The 14,381-nt window shown below is 41.7% G+C and overlaps 1 protein-coding gene across 1 annotated transcript in view; it reads left to right on the top strand.

Annotated features, from left to right (window-relative positions):
• Positions 1-12,437, top strand: part of BRI3 (brain protein I3) — a 159,607-nt gene extending 147,170 nt beyond the window's left edge. Inside the window, exon 4 of the mRNA XM_085629006.1 lies at positions 11,422-12,437. Within this exon, the coding sequence (XP_085485132.1) occupies positions 11,422-11,554 (133 nt within the window). The 3' untranslated portion in view covers positions 11,555-12,437. The remainder of the gene's footprint in view (positions 1-11,421) is intronic.
• Positions 12,438-14,381: the final 1,944 nt, after the last annotated feature.

The following is a 14,381-nucleotide window of genomic DNA, read 5'->3' as shown; positions in this document are numbered from 1 at the left end:
TGCGCGCGTATAGATATTTATATGCTTTTAAATGCTATTTTTTCAGGAAATACTGAACAGATTGACACCAGACCTGCAAAAGGCTCTTCCCTGACCTGAGGACTACCTCTCTGCCAAATTCCAAGTAATTCTGTTCAGCCGTTCGGGCTGTACCTTCGACTAAAGGTCCTATGGAAAAATGCATGGGGAAAACGCGTTTTGGGACCCCCCCTTTTTTCTCGGCCCCCCCTTGACGAATCACCCCGAGACTTAAAGGGTAGGAGCTGAGCGGAGCGCCCCATTAGTTTTGAAAATTTCGCGAGGATTCGTCAACCGGCGCCAAAGTTATTCAATATAGAATTTTCAGATTTCCTATGGAAACACGGTCCTAACTATAACTATCTACTGGCGACCGCCAGTAGATAATATATAAAATCTGGAGTCCCTTTGCATTCTTTTTACGGCGAAAGTCACGGCACCACAGCAAGGGTAATGATTTTAAGGAAGATTTATTTTACGCACCATAGTGCAAACTAACAAAACAGGACGGTCTATGTGTTTCGGCTTCTACTGGACCATAGAGTCCTTCGCGTCTAGACTGTATTTCTAAAGTGCTTAGTGCTTAACCCCTTGTTTTTGTTTACCATTTTTCAACCACTAGACTGCTGATCCTCTTTAACAAACATGGGTTGATTCATCCACCATTCTAACATTATTTGTAAAGTACATTGTGTCAAAGAAAAGTGCAAGTGCAGGATTAAAAGTTCAGAAATGTACATTTAAAACTCAGTCGACATTTCATTTCATATTAGAAACCCCTTAGTGGCTGGAAAATTTTTGTTCCATCGTTGTTCTAATCCATGTCCCCATGTTTGTTCAGTGCACTTGTGGTCACATTTTCACTTCTACAAATATGGCCTACATCAAGATTCACTATTGTATTGTATTTCATCAATTCATGTAGTGATTAATGATTCCATCAGAATTAAATAGGATCTATAAAATGTGAAGTACAAGTTAAGGTCAGTTATTTTAAAACTTCATTGATGTAGCCTTTTGTTTATAGTTAATTAGTAAGATCTATACAATGTAAAGTACAAATTAAGATCAAGATCAATTTAAAACTTCATTGATGTAGCCCTCTATGTAGATCTGATATTCATGAGTCCACCAGTTGCTGAAAGTAGGGGACTGTGGTACATCGTACCTCTCCTGATCTTATTCTGTGGACTTACGAGTCAACTCTGGTTAAAACCTATTGTATGGTCTGTAGCGAGCATATGAGTGATAATTGTGTATTCAAATATATTAAAGAGTGTAAAATGACGAAAATCTGGTGAAGATACAAAAATCTGTGAAAGCATATACATGGGAATCAAGGAAACATGATAAATTCTGCTTAGCAATTGTCCTTTTGGCAATGTCAATATTTACAAATGAACATGTAGTAAAGCATCCTGATTGTGTCCATATGGATATTCAGTGCCAATCGCAAGGATGAGTCTGGATTCTGTTCTATGTAACTTCAAAGTTCTGTCTCTGCCTCTTTCTGTACATCTTACAATTTTTATCCCAGAATATTTCAGTTGTTTGCAGTCACTTGAATGGAATTCATGAAAGTGTTTTGCTATGTGATAACTACAGTCCTTGTTCTTTGTCACGTAGATGTTGTAGGATTCTCAGTTTTAATTTGTTTATTGTGCTTTCTACATAATGTTTTTAGCAAGGACAAGTTAATCTGTAGACCACATATTTAGATTCACATGTAATGTGTTCAAGGATGCTTTCTGTGCTCCCGTTCTGAAGTTGGTAGATCGTAAGGTTCAAGCCATGTTCACAAGCTGGACATTTAGCACATTTCCAGAACCCCGGGGTATTAAGCCACAGTGACCTCTCTCAAGGTAAAAAAAAAAAAAAAAATATTGCTGTGAAATCACGGATGGATATCCAGATTCCTCGCGCTTCTTTTCAAGGAAGCCCCCAGGTGGCCCAAAATTCAGAGGCATGCTGGCATTAGAAACCCACAAGAGTGGGTGGATGGGGCCCACCTCCAAAGTTTCGTTAATCCCCGGGGCCGCCACCTCCCTGGGGAAATTGTTTTTAATCATGCAGTGTTCCTGCACGACATGCCTGCATGACATCCCCGCTCCCAGGTGACTGCCACCACCCCGGGGCTAGTAGTAATAAAATCAAGGGAAAATCAAGGGAAGGGAATCTCGCGGGCACCCCAAGGACCACCACCTCCCCAGGGCGGTTTAATATTCAAATATTGGGGGGGGGGGAAGGGGTCTCATGAGCCCCTGGGGCCACCCCTTCCCCGGGGCCAAAATCAGTTTGACCCCAGCATCCAAGGGGACTTCATCCCCCAACCAGTAGTGCGCCAGGAGGAGAGTGGTGGAGAAAGGGGGTGTGGCCTCTGAAGATCTCTCAGCAATTGAGCTGTATGGGACTTACTGGAGGTAACAGGAGGGCTTGTTGGCCACTAAGGGCCCTCAGCAGCCAAGGGGACTTTATACCCCAACTAGCAATGCACCAGGATGCGCATTTGCAGAGTGGTGGTGAAAGGGGAGGGGGCCTTCGTCAAATTGCTGAGGTCTGCTTTTCTTTGGTTTTTATTAGGGAAGGAAGGCCGAATTGCCCCCCTTTCCTGAGCTCATTTTGGCCCAGGGGACCTCCTTTCCCGTGGCCCAGCCTTTTTGGAACTGATTGTTGTGGCTTGGTCCTGAGACCCGCATCACCCCCTGCAAGGGTGTAACGCTACTCGACCTGCACGTTACTGATCGTCACTGGCGGTTTTTTGCCATTGACTGCAGTATTATCTTTTCCATGCATTTTATTGCACTGATTTTAATATTGCTTCAAGAAATCAATAACTCCGGTTTCATGTGCGATTATCCGTTCCTTTTCTTGTCTACATTAAGATAAAAATACTCCATTATAAACTGGTGTTAGATTTCTATCAAGTTGTCAATTACTTATAAACCATAATGGTACTGTAAAATGCTTAACAGTGACACCTGTTCCTCGCTTAAAGCCCAACAGCTCAATCCTGGTAGAGGGACAAAGAGCAAAGCATTTATTAATGTGACTCCAAAGACCATCTTTGGGGTGTTCTGATATTACGTGCTAAGGCTACTCAACCATGTCACATAACATTCCACATTGCCCCAGTAGCTCTGCTCCAAGAAACAACAACAATTTGTTTCAAATTATATTTGCTTTTTTTTTTCCTTTCCTGGCTCATGCAGAGTTTCTGCTATACTTGATGGGTGACTGCCCCTACACTCAGAGCAGAAATTTGAACAGCCAGTAATCTGCAAGGAAATGTTAAATGTATATATTTGTGTTTTTCCATGTGCAACCTGACTAAGATGCACAGCATATGTAGTGTGACCTGGTTGTTAGACGTCCGTGTGTGCTCTTTCCTGTTTAAAAAGAAATAGCCCTGTTTCTCTGTTCACCCGATTTCTTGGAAACGGCACTGTTGAATGTCATGTGATCTTTTAAAAAATATATATATTAAAGGTACAGTTGATTTGTTCCAAAAGACCTTTTCATCGGTCAAGTTATCGTTATATGGAATGATGAAAAACTAAGGTGTATCATATTTTAGATTCAAAATACACAAGTTAAGATTTTTTTTAATGTATAATCCGCATTTGTTTAACACTCCACTTAAGTAGTTGTCTGCTACGTTTACAGTTTTGCTTTACTTGAACATTCAGAAGTGTAATGTTGTCAATAGACCCGAAAATGTTATTTCATGGTAGCCATGCACCAAAGAGTATTCCTTTCCTGCCTGATGTGGTACAGATACAGAGAGAATCAGCCCTGTAAATGACATTCGCTCATAACATGCAACTATTTTTTTTTTACTGTTTTGCTGGCTTGTTAAAAAGTTCACCGTGCCAAAAGTACACGTGATAGATATTCTGTTCGTAGCTTAACAAGAGAACCGGAAGTAAAGTAAAGCCACACGAGGTCCGTCCTAGCAGAATTATGAAAGTGCGTTAAAAATGAGCTCAATTTTGTAAATATGTATTCTGTACTTGTATCACCTTAATATTGCCGCCTTACATCTTTATAATTGCGGTTGTATATGTAACTTGTTAATATGTAAATGTCATCACGAATACCTAAAGTAACTTACTTCGTTATATTGTATTTAATTGTAGTGGGTTCTGATCAGTGTGTGTTTCTGCCGAGGTAATCAACGTGAGCGGTGTACACAGTGCTTGAAATGGAAAAAGTGCAGGTACACTTTACCAGAGTAAACTGTTTGTTTCTGAGAAGTGCTGGTACTCTCCAATTAAATGTATTGCATTTCTCTTGAAGTGCCAGTACTCCCCCTCTCAAAATAAAGTGCTGGTACTCTGTACCGGCCCATTTAAAGCACTGGGTGTACAGGATATTGTTAGGAGTACAGTCAAATCGATCTATTCGGACATGTAATCTGTGCGCATGAGTAGAAAGAGTATGTCAGTGTGCTGGAGGTGGCTGTGGTACAGAGCAATGTCGGGAAGTAGCGGTCAAACTCCATATTGAGAACACTGTTAAAATCACTGCCCAGTAACCAGGGTATTCCACTCCAGTGCGCCAGGACGGTGGACCGTGCATTTAATGAATGGAGCCTGTTCTGTATTGAGCGCATAGACTACTCCGAGGAACCCTTGGTTGCTGTCTAGGCGGCATTCCACCAAAACGTAGCAGCCCTCTGGGTCTATGACCTTGTGTGCAGCAATGAAAACGGACCCCTACTTTGATCCATATTCACACACCCCTCCTGCCCCAGGCGTTGGCGGAATACACTTACCTCTAGCTCTGTAGTATTGGATTCGTGCAGATATGCTATGTACGACATAGGTATGAGCACACAACGTATCGCCGGGAGGGGGTGTGCATAGCCTGAACATTCATGTTAAAGTATTAGGTCGCAGTCATCACGCAAAGTTCTGAGGAGGAGGGTGGGGGGGGGGCAACCTGCCCCATCTGGACTGCACCAGTCCCACCCTTTACAATAGGTGAGCGAGTGCAGGTTCTAACAACAAGCAAACAAATTACTTTTAAAAAAAAAACACAAATCTCCAAACAGTCATTGCAAGTTACCAGAAACTCCAAGACATCTTCAGAGTAGCTCACAGCCTTGAGTTCATTTTTAAGTCTCGCCTAGCATTGCTGCGCACATGCGTAGCTCGCTCGGCGAGATTTATTGCAGATGAGTACTTTGTGAAAAGGGCTTGAAGCCCCCCCCCCCCCCTTATTCCCATTGGCTCGCGTCATCGTTTATGTCAAACGGTGGGCTGTCATTGGGAATAAGGTTTCTAGGGTGCCTCCTTTTTGCTTTTTTGCCTGGCCCATCCGGACTGGATCGCCTGCATTATGGCTGTCGTGGCGAAGTTTCTAATCGGACTCTTCGTCGCGTTGCCTTGCACGCGCCAGTCCGGCTCTCTGATTGGGACGGACAAAAAAGACATGGCGCCGCTTGTTTTGTTTTTGCAGCTAGCGCTTGTTTACATTGCGCCGTGCCGCCATTACTTAAGGTAATCGCCATCCAGCGCTTAATTGTTTTGCTATTGGGGTAAATGTTTAATTAAACAACGTGGCAAAATAACATTCTCCCAAAACAGTTGAGAAAGATCCTGACTACCGAAGGCATCAGATTCTGCCTCTGTTTCTAATTGACGTCACGTTGCTAAGGAATTTTCCTAAGTGACGCTTCCAAACTCAACTGTCTCTTTAGCGCACCCGTTCACGTCTGACCAATCATGTCAGATTCAATCCCTGCATGTTCAGCAGAGGACTACTATTGGTGAAAGTATATCTCATTAACGAATCCGATGCGAGCAAGCTGATTTCTTGCCAGGTCCTATGGTTTTGACCAATCACATAACTCGTCTTTTAGCATCCCGGCAGCTCAGAACTCTGTGAACAGCGTCCATCAGTGCGGTTCCCTGAACTTATTGGCAGCTTTATCGGTTTGTCATGCAAGAGGCGGGAGATAGGCAATATTTTCCCCCGGTGGTTGGCAGCACAGAACCTTACCTTCTAGCAAGTTCTTTTACTCTCGTTCGTAGATGAAGGCATGCTATTGGTGTATTTCTTGTTCTGTCTTAAAGCCTCTTGTATTTGATTTGTTGTAGTTCCTCGTCCGACCTAGCGGGAGGGTCTCCCAGGCCTGCTTCTACACAGGGTCGGTTGCACGGTGTGGAGTGTCAGCCCGGCCGCTGACTTGTGTTCAGCCGGAGGTGGGGAGCGTCCGTCTGTCGCGGAAGGGAGTCTTGGGCCCCCCCCCCCCCCCTGGTCCGCAGAACCAGGCCTTTCACCCTTGACATTGGGACCTCACGCCCCCAGTGCTGATAGGCAGCATCCCCAGCTCCTCTACACCCACTCTGCTGCTGTCTTTGCCACTGTCCATATAGAGAGGCTGCCTACTATTGCCTCCATACATCTCCTACTCGCTTCGCATTCTCTGCCGTAAACCAGCTTTCTCCTCCTGCAGACAGACATCTCTCTTCTCCTTAACTGCCTTACATATTGCCCCCCTCTAATACTCTCCACGTTGTAGGCAGCAGACCCTTTAAATTGAGGCCCCCACTGCCCGGGCACCTGCAGCCCCCTAACCGACCAGCAGCTTCATTGATCAGTACCTCCTAGACAGACCACTTTTTTTCAGCCCATCCCATGCTTCTTCCTATATTTACATTTTAGAGCCAGCCGCCCATTCGTCCCTAAAGTATCCTGACCACCTCCCACTGCACGGCCCTGAGCGCCCCACATGCTTGTGGTCGCCCTTCACCCTCTGCTGACTTAGTGCTTTGAGGTCAACCCTCTTCACCTCGCTTACAAGCAGCACGGTACAATACCAAAACCACTACCACCAACAGTACCATATCACCACTACAACCACCAGTCCGACTACCACTAACGCAACAAATACCAACACCAATACAACCAATTCTACCACCGCCAGTACCACCAACACCAGTACCATAACCACCACTACCACCAACAATAACACCACCACCAGTACAACCACCACTACCACCCACATCACTAACACAACCAGTATCACCACCACTACAAACAATACCACCACTACCACCACCACCACCACCACTACCACCACCACCACCACTACAACCACCACAAGTACAATAACCACCACTACAATTATTACTATTACTACTCTGTGGTGATAGTAATATTAGTGGTAGTTATGGTACTGTTGGAAAATTACTATTATAAGTTACAATACCTTTTTAATTTTTCAAAAGGCATTGCCATTTACAATACCAATAGCTCTAAAACTCGCAGTTGCGAGACCTATTGCATTGTAAATGCTTGTTTAAATAAGCACAAGGTCCTATTTTCCCTTTAAAGATTATTTAAAATAAACACAGCCTTCCCTTATCAGGCTGCAGTTAGCAAGGCCTGATAATGAGCAGTGTACTATTGGATTTATGACCCAGGCTTGGGTTGTGGCACAGAGGGAAACAACTAAAGCACTAAGGTATTTAACTCTTAAATAAAATTCCTTGTCCGCTCAATATTGGAGCTGTGAAAAATTGTTTCTTAAGCTTTTAAATGGGAGACAATGAAAAAATTACATTAAAGATGAAGTTAACTCTTCATTTTAATTTTTTCCCATTTCAAAGTGTCACATTTACAAACACCAGCCCTCTTGCTTCCAGTGGCCAGTAGACACTGTGCTATAAGTATAACTGAAAAATACAGCCATTTTCAGGGTCGAGCCTACAAGCGCGTGTGATAGCGAACCCCTCTTGAATCCAAAAAGGACTTGGAGCCTGCTTGTTGCTCGCCATTTGTTTTCTTGTGTGGCACTCTTCTTTACAGAATCGTAATTCCTCCAGGCAGCCTTATTTAATTTGTTCCTCTCTGTGGAGCAGGGACCACGTACTGATTCAATTTTTTTAAACTCCTTTTATTGCATTCCCAATAAGCATATATTGTGTTGCTTATTCATCATAATGGCATTTCATATTTATGAGATACAAATACTATCTATAAAATAGTGATAGATACCAGCCACTTGATGTGTGACCTACTGTACATATTCAAGAGATAAAATGGCATTAATAGGAGTAAAACAATCCCCCCCCCCCCCCCACCCAACTTCCCTTCCCTCTAATTAAGTAAACTTGAAAGGTCATGGAATATGTAAATTTACATTGGGGGTGGTGTGTGTGTTATATATAATCTCTCTCTACTGGCGGTCGCCAGTAGATAGTTATAGTTAGGACCGTGTTTCCATAGGAAATCCGCAACATCCTATTTGGAATAACTTTGGCGCCGGTTGACGAATCCTCGCGAAATTTTCAAAATAGGTGGGGCGCTCCGCTCGTACCCTAAAAGTCTCGGGGGGGGGGGGGGGGGGGATTCGTCAAGTGGGGGCCGAGAAAAACGGGGGGTCCCAAAACGCGTTTTTCCCATGCATTTTTCCTTAGGGACCTTTTAGTCCAAGGTACAGCCCGAACGGCTGAACAGAATTATTTGAAATTTGGCAGAGAGAAAGTTCTCAGGTCAGGGATGTGCCTTTTGCATATCTGGAGTCAATCTGTTCAGTAGTTCCTGAGAAAATTGCAGTTAAAAGTACATACATATCTATAGCCGCGCACCGTACGCATACCGTACGCGCACGCTGCCGTGCGCGAGCGTAATTCTGATTGGTGGTTACATGTTAGTCAACGTTCGAATCGGTCGAAATCAGGAAGTGTCGGCCGCCATTTTGTTTGTTTTCAGTGCGAGAGTGAAAAAGGAAGGTGGCGAACGTGAAAAGGGGGCAGGGTAGAGAGTTCCTGACCCCCTAGCCTTTGTCCCTGAAGGACCCCGAAGGCAGAAATGTTTTTTTAATAATTTTTTTTGTAAATTGCGGGGGTGCGCGCACCGTGAAACCAAAAAAATAATAATTTTTAATATGTAGTTTATTGTAAAATAAATATATTTAAAAAAATACATAAATAAATTGGCATTTAAAAAACCGTACAAATTCACTGAAAAAACCATAGGTTTCACACACGTTATAGTTAGGAATTTCGATTTAAAAAACCTTGCAAATTCACTTAAACCATAGGTTTCACACATGTTATAGTTAGGTGGATATTTCACTCGTAAAAAACCAATGAAATTTCCCGTTATAGTTAGTTCAGATAACTATAATTCGCGCGACCGCCACTCTATCACAAGGATGATGTCATCAGTGATGTCATGAGTGATGCCACTGGCCATGTCATGAGTGATGTAATATGTGACGTCATGAACAGTGGATTGCGGGCGCGCGAGTTAGTTATCTGAACTAACTATAACGGGGGAACTTCATTGGTTTTTTACGAGTGAAATATCCACCCAACTATAACGTGTGAAACCTATGGTTTTTTAAGTGAATAAATATATATATATATATATATATATATATATATATATATATATATATATATATATATACTGAAAAAACCATAGGTTTCACACATGTTATAGTTGGGTGGACATTTCACTCGTAAAAAAACAATGAAATTCCCGCGTTATAGTTAGTGCAGGCAACTATAACTCACGCGACCGCAATCCTCTGCTGATGCTAATACTGTATTTCGACACTTATTTGCCCATGTCTTCTTCCATTAAATTTTAGCTATACATATATTACAAATATTTTTTTTTCATAAAGACACATATGTCATCAGCAGAAGATTGCGGTCGCGTGAGTTATAGTTGCCTGCACTAACTATAACGCGGGAATTTCATTGGTTTTTTACGAGTGAAATGTACAGCTAACTATAACATGTGTGAAACCTATGGTTTTTTCAGTGAATTTGCAAGGTTTTTTTAATGCTAATTCCTAACTATAACGTGTGTGAAACCTATGGTGTTTTTTCAGTGAATTTGTACGGTTTTTTAAATGCTAAGTTACTTTACGCCATTCGTGGCGTGCGCGCCCAGTTAACGCAGTTCATTCCGTGCACGCACGGTGCGCTTCGCGCACCGTGCGCGCACAGTGAGCACGCGTTTGGCCTTGGGGTGGTTTGGGGACTCCTGTATCAATGCTGGGTGGTTAGGATCTAATGAAACTGCCTCTTTACATATTTTTGGGGTTCGTTTTTGTTGCCCAACTCAGGGAGCGAGAGAGAAAATGGCGGCCGCCGCTTCCTGGTTTCGGTCGATTCGAATGTTTACTAAGATCTAAGAGCCAATCAGAATCGCGCACGCCACCGTACGCGTACGGTAAGCGCACCGTAAGCGCACCGTAAGCTGGCTCAGATATATATATTGATTTAAAGGCTATTTTCTCAGAATCTACTGAACAGATTTACACCAAACCTACAAAAGGCACTTCCTTGATCTGGGGACTACCTCTCTGCCAAATTTCATTAAATTCTGTTCAGCCGTTCGGGCTGTAGCCCTGTCTAAAGGTCCTATGGAAAAATGCATGGGAAAAACGTGTTTTGGGACCCCCCTTTTATCTCAGCCCCCGCTTGACGAATCCCCCCGAGACTTTCAGGGTAGGAGCGGAGCGTAGCGCCCCACCTATTTTGAAAAATTCGCGCGGATTCGTCGACCGGCGCCAAAGTTATTCAAAATAGAATGTTGCGGATTTCCGAAGGAAACGTGGTCCTAACTATAACTACCTACTGGCGACCGCCAGCAGGTAATATATATATATATATATATATATATATATATATATATATATATATATATATATATATATATATATATATATATATATATACATACACAATCTCCCGGTGTATGATCCCAAATATGTGATTCCCTCACAGAGGGGTGATTAAAATAGAGAAAGAGTAACCTGGAAGTGAGGCTGGGGCAATATTTCTATACGGATATGCAGTACCAGCCGTGTTCCACACAGCCCAACTGACTCGCCAGTGTCTAACACTGCATTGGCTCATGAGTAGGGAAGCTGACAGCCCAGCAGAGGATGTTGCTCGGATGACTGGATCGCGGAGCTCTTTAAATCCGCATCCACCATCTTGATCTCCATGGCCACGAACCTTTTAGGTGCCGCATACATAATTTTTCACAAAACAGAATCTGCTCAACTGGGGAAACTGGGTTTTGACCTACTTTACGCAAGACTTAATATGACAGACTTTCTCTCCTCTGTTTGGAACCTAAACATTGTGTTCGTTGTGTATAATGTTTATTTACATTATTATTAAAGTTCTTACAAAGCCTAAATACAATAACAAGATGGCCTAGTATGAACCTACTGTTGCCAAACTGCCTTAATTGATCATTCAAATATTTTATCAATAATGTGTGTATATATATATATATATATATATATATATATATATATATATATATATTCCACCTTCAAAGTTAATGTTTCTTTGAATAGCATAACCATGCTCAAAGCTTTATAAGCATGTAATCCTCCCCTTCTCTTTTCCACCCATCTCACAGGGTTGGCGTTTTAGAGGATGACTTCACCTGCTGCGGGATCCTGTGTGCGATAATATTCTTCCCTATTGGGATTCTCTTTTGCCTGGCGTTAAGGCAGAGACGATGCCCCAACTGTGGTGCAACCTTTGGGTAGGGAGAGTGGACAGACCAGATCTCTGCGGCCATTACTGCTGATGTACTTTTGTTCCCCATCCGATATAAATGTCCAGTTCTGTGTTCACTATTAATTGATTAAAGAGATTTCTATTGGAAAGTGTGATTTGATAGTTAAAGCATGCGGATCCATTTGTTTCACCAGAGCAGGTGTGACACACACACACAAGCAACGCTGGTGCTACCACTCATAAATTGTGCCTTTCACTTGGCTTGTGAGGAAAGGAGGGTGGATAAAAAGCTGGATCTGCTGATTGCAGCTCAGCCCCCTGAATTTCCATAGGATGGTTTTTAGAATTAAATTGTGGCATTTCTCTTTGGGGTTTGCAAAATTGAAAGTTTGCCTGATTGAAGTCCCTTTACAACATGGATAAAATGTACAGTATGAATTTTTTTACGAAGTAAACCTTTTTCAGATGTTAATGATATTTCGATATTAACGTATGTTTATGTTCACTGTGATTTGACTAAAGTTGAGTAAAGAAATTGTTGATTGGTAACTGGTGTTACGGATTTCACGACCTGCCTATGAAATAGGACGTGTGTAATAGGAATATTTTATTTCTTTTTCTGCATTTTGAGACTGTTTCTTATGCCTGTGCACTTGGCCAACCTGGGGGCAGCGATCACTAAATGTGACTCTAGTAAGAACCAATAGCAGATGGCGCAAATAAATTTTGTAGCATCCAAAATGATTTTCTAATATTGACTGCAAACGAAATTTATGAGCAGTAATCATTTCATAAAACTATTCAATGAATGTGAGCTTGCACTTTTATTTTTTAAACACCACAAATGGTTTGCTTAGTTGCGTTATAAATGTCAAATTTTATAAGAATGTTTAATAAACATTTCAAACACTACATTTGCGTTTTATTTTCAGCCCAGAACGGTTCTTTGTATGGGTGTAAATACTCTGGTCGGTGGAAGACCAGTGTTCAGTTATTTGTAACGCAGCAGAATCGTTACAAACTAGTATCTCTTAAATGTATTTTTGAACAAAAATGTTTTTTTTAAAAAATGTTTACATTTTTTTACTTGCCTCTACAAATGTCTATAAAGAACATGCACTCTCAAAAGGCTGCTTTAATTTATCCAGCTGAACTACTATGAATCGGCATGTCTAGCCAATGGTCTGTGCAGTTGACACCATTCCTTTTAATGTGTTCTTCTTTCGGTTAAAAACTACAGCGACTGTTTCTCTCTTCGTGCCTGTCCTATACCTCATTTTCTTCATCACTAATTTTTTGGTCCTTTCCTTCTTACCTTTCTTTCGCTGTCAAAATATAGACCGAAGGGGCTAGCTATAAACACCAATGTATAAACGACTACTATTCATGCGATGCTAACCCTGTAACAGCGGTTGCGATTGTATTCTTTATAATAAAAAATAAAAAAATAAACTCTATACAGATTAGTCTCAAGTAGCTCAAACTACAGGACATTCTCTCATAACAGGTGAGTAAGAAGTGTACTACGCAAAACGGCAATCTTTTTGTAAGGTATATATGAATGGAAACACCACAGATATCCAATTTACAGTGCCTCAAAAAATGTCAAGATGTGTCCAACAGGCAATTCAAAAATGTGTAAGGAGTTCTCTTGTACACCTGCTTCATTCTTGAGCCTCCTTGTTTGCCAAGAATTATTATGGTGGATGGGCTTCCTGTGTGGGTAGATAGCACTTGGAAGAGGAAATAAGGGAGAGGGGATCCAACACAGTGAAGTAGAAATGGCCTAGGTGTCTCAAGTATCCCTATCGCTCTGGCGAGTTCCTCGGGGCGGGTAAAAAGTAAGATAGTCGTTGCATCAGAGGGTAATTACTCCTGCATCATTTTGTTCTATAGGTGCGTTTGTCAGGATCCCTTGTTTTTGAAACTTTGTCCTCCTATTCATTCAAACAGTCCTACTGTTTCACAAATATTTGCACATATAAATCACTCTTCTTTCCCAGGAATTACCTATTCTCCTCCAGTGTGTGTCCACTACATCTTGCAAACCTACATCTCTCTACATATATATATATATATATATATATATCAATCAATCAATCAATCCGTCGTCGTCGTCAAGAAAAGGGTGATTTAAGTGCGTGATTTATAGGTGCACACATTTGTGAAACCGTATGCCTTTTGTTTGAATGACTCATGGCAGCTGGGCAGGTGTGAGTGCTCTCCATACCAATTTTTAATGAAAATGCATCCATAAATTCGCTTTTTGAAAAATATAAATCATTTTACCTGTTAGACAGGTAAACACTTGTTGAAATAAGTCTGTAAATTCAAATTAGTGACACGTTTCTTTTTCATACAGTTTCAAGCCAAGGAATACAATCAGCTACTTTCTAAAAGTGCACTTTAAATTGAGTTTGTAGGAAATGTCTGAAAAGTCCATTGTACCAAATCTCCGTGACCTTGACCGAGCTAATTATCAAATTGAACACCTGGCCTATTTGATTTATTATGTGAACTGCCTATGTGAGGAAATCCTTCTTTGTACAGTGTGCCCCATTTCCACTCTGCCCCCAATGTTTCCCAGTTTACACCAATGTTATTTAATCTCTCTAATCTGAAGTCTGCTTATCCAGGTCATTGTTAAATGCTTCCTGTCCAAAAGGACAGTGGTTTAGTTCATGGGTGTACAACGTAGGCCTAAAAGGGACAGATCATGTTCGATTTTCAGGAAATTATTGGAATATACATGTACATAAAATAATTTTCAATTGAACCTACTTACATTGTCCATAGTTGTCTTAACCCTGGTATGGACCCGGTGTTTTGGAGATATCCACCATCACTGTTCCAGTC

The sequence above is a fragment of the Triturus cristatus genome, chromosome 10 (genome assembly GCF_964204655.1).
Source record: "Triturus cristatus chromosome 10, aTriCri1.1, whole genome shotgun sequence".
Classification (NCBI taxonomy): Eukaryota; Metazoa; Chordata; class Amphibia; order Caudata; family Salamandridae; genus Triturus; species Triturus cristatus.
Note: the sequence above shows the minus strand (reverse complement) of the source record. Positions and strands in the feature narration are given on the sequence as shown.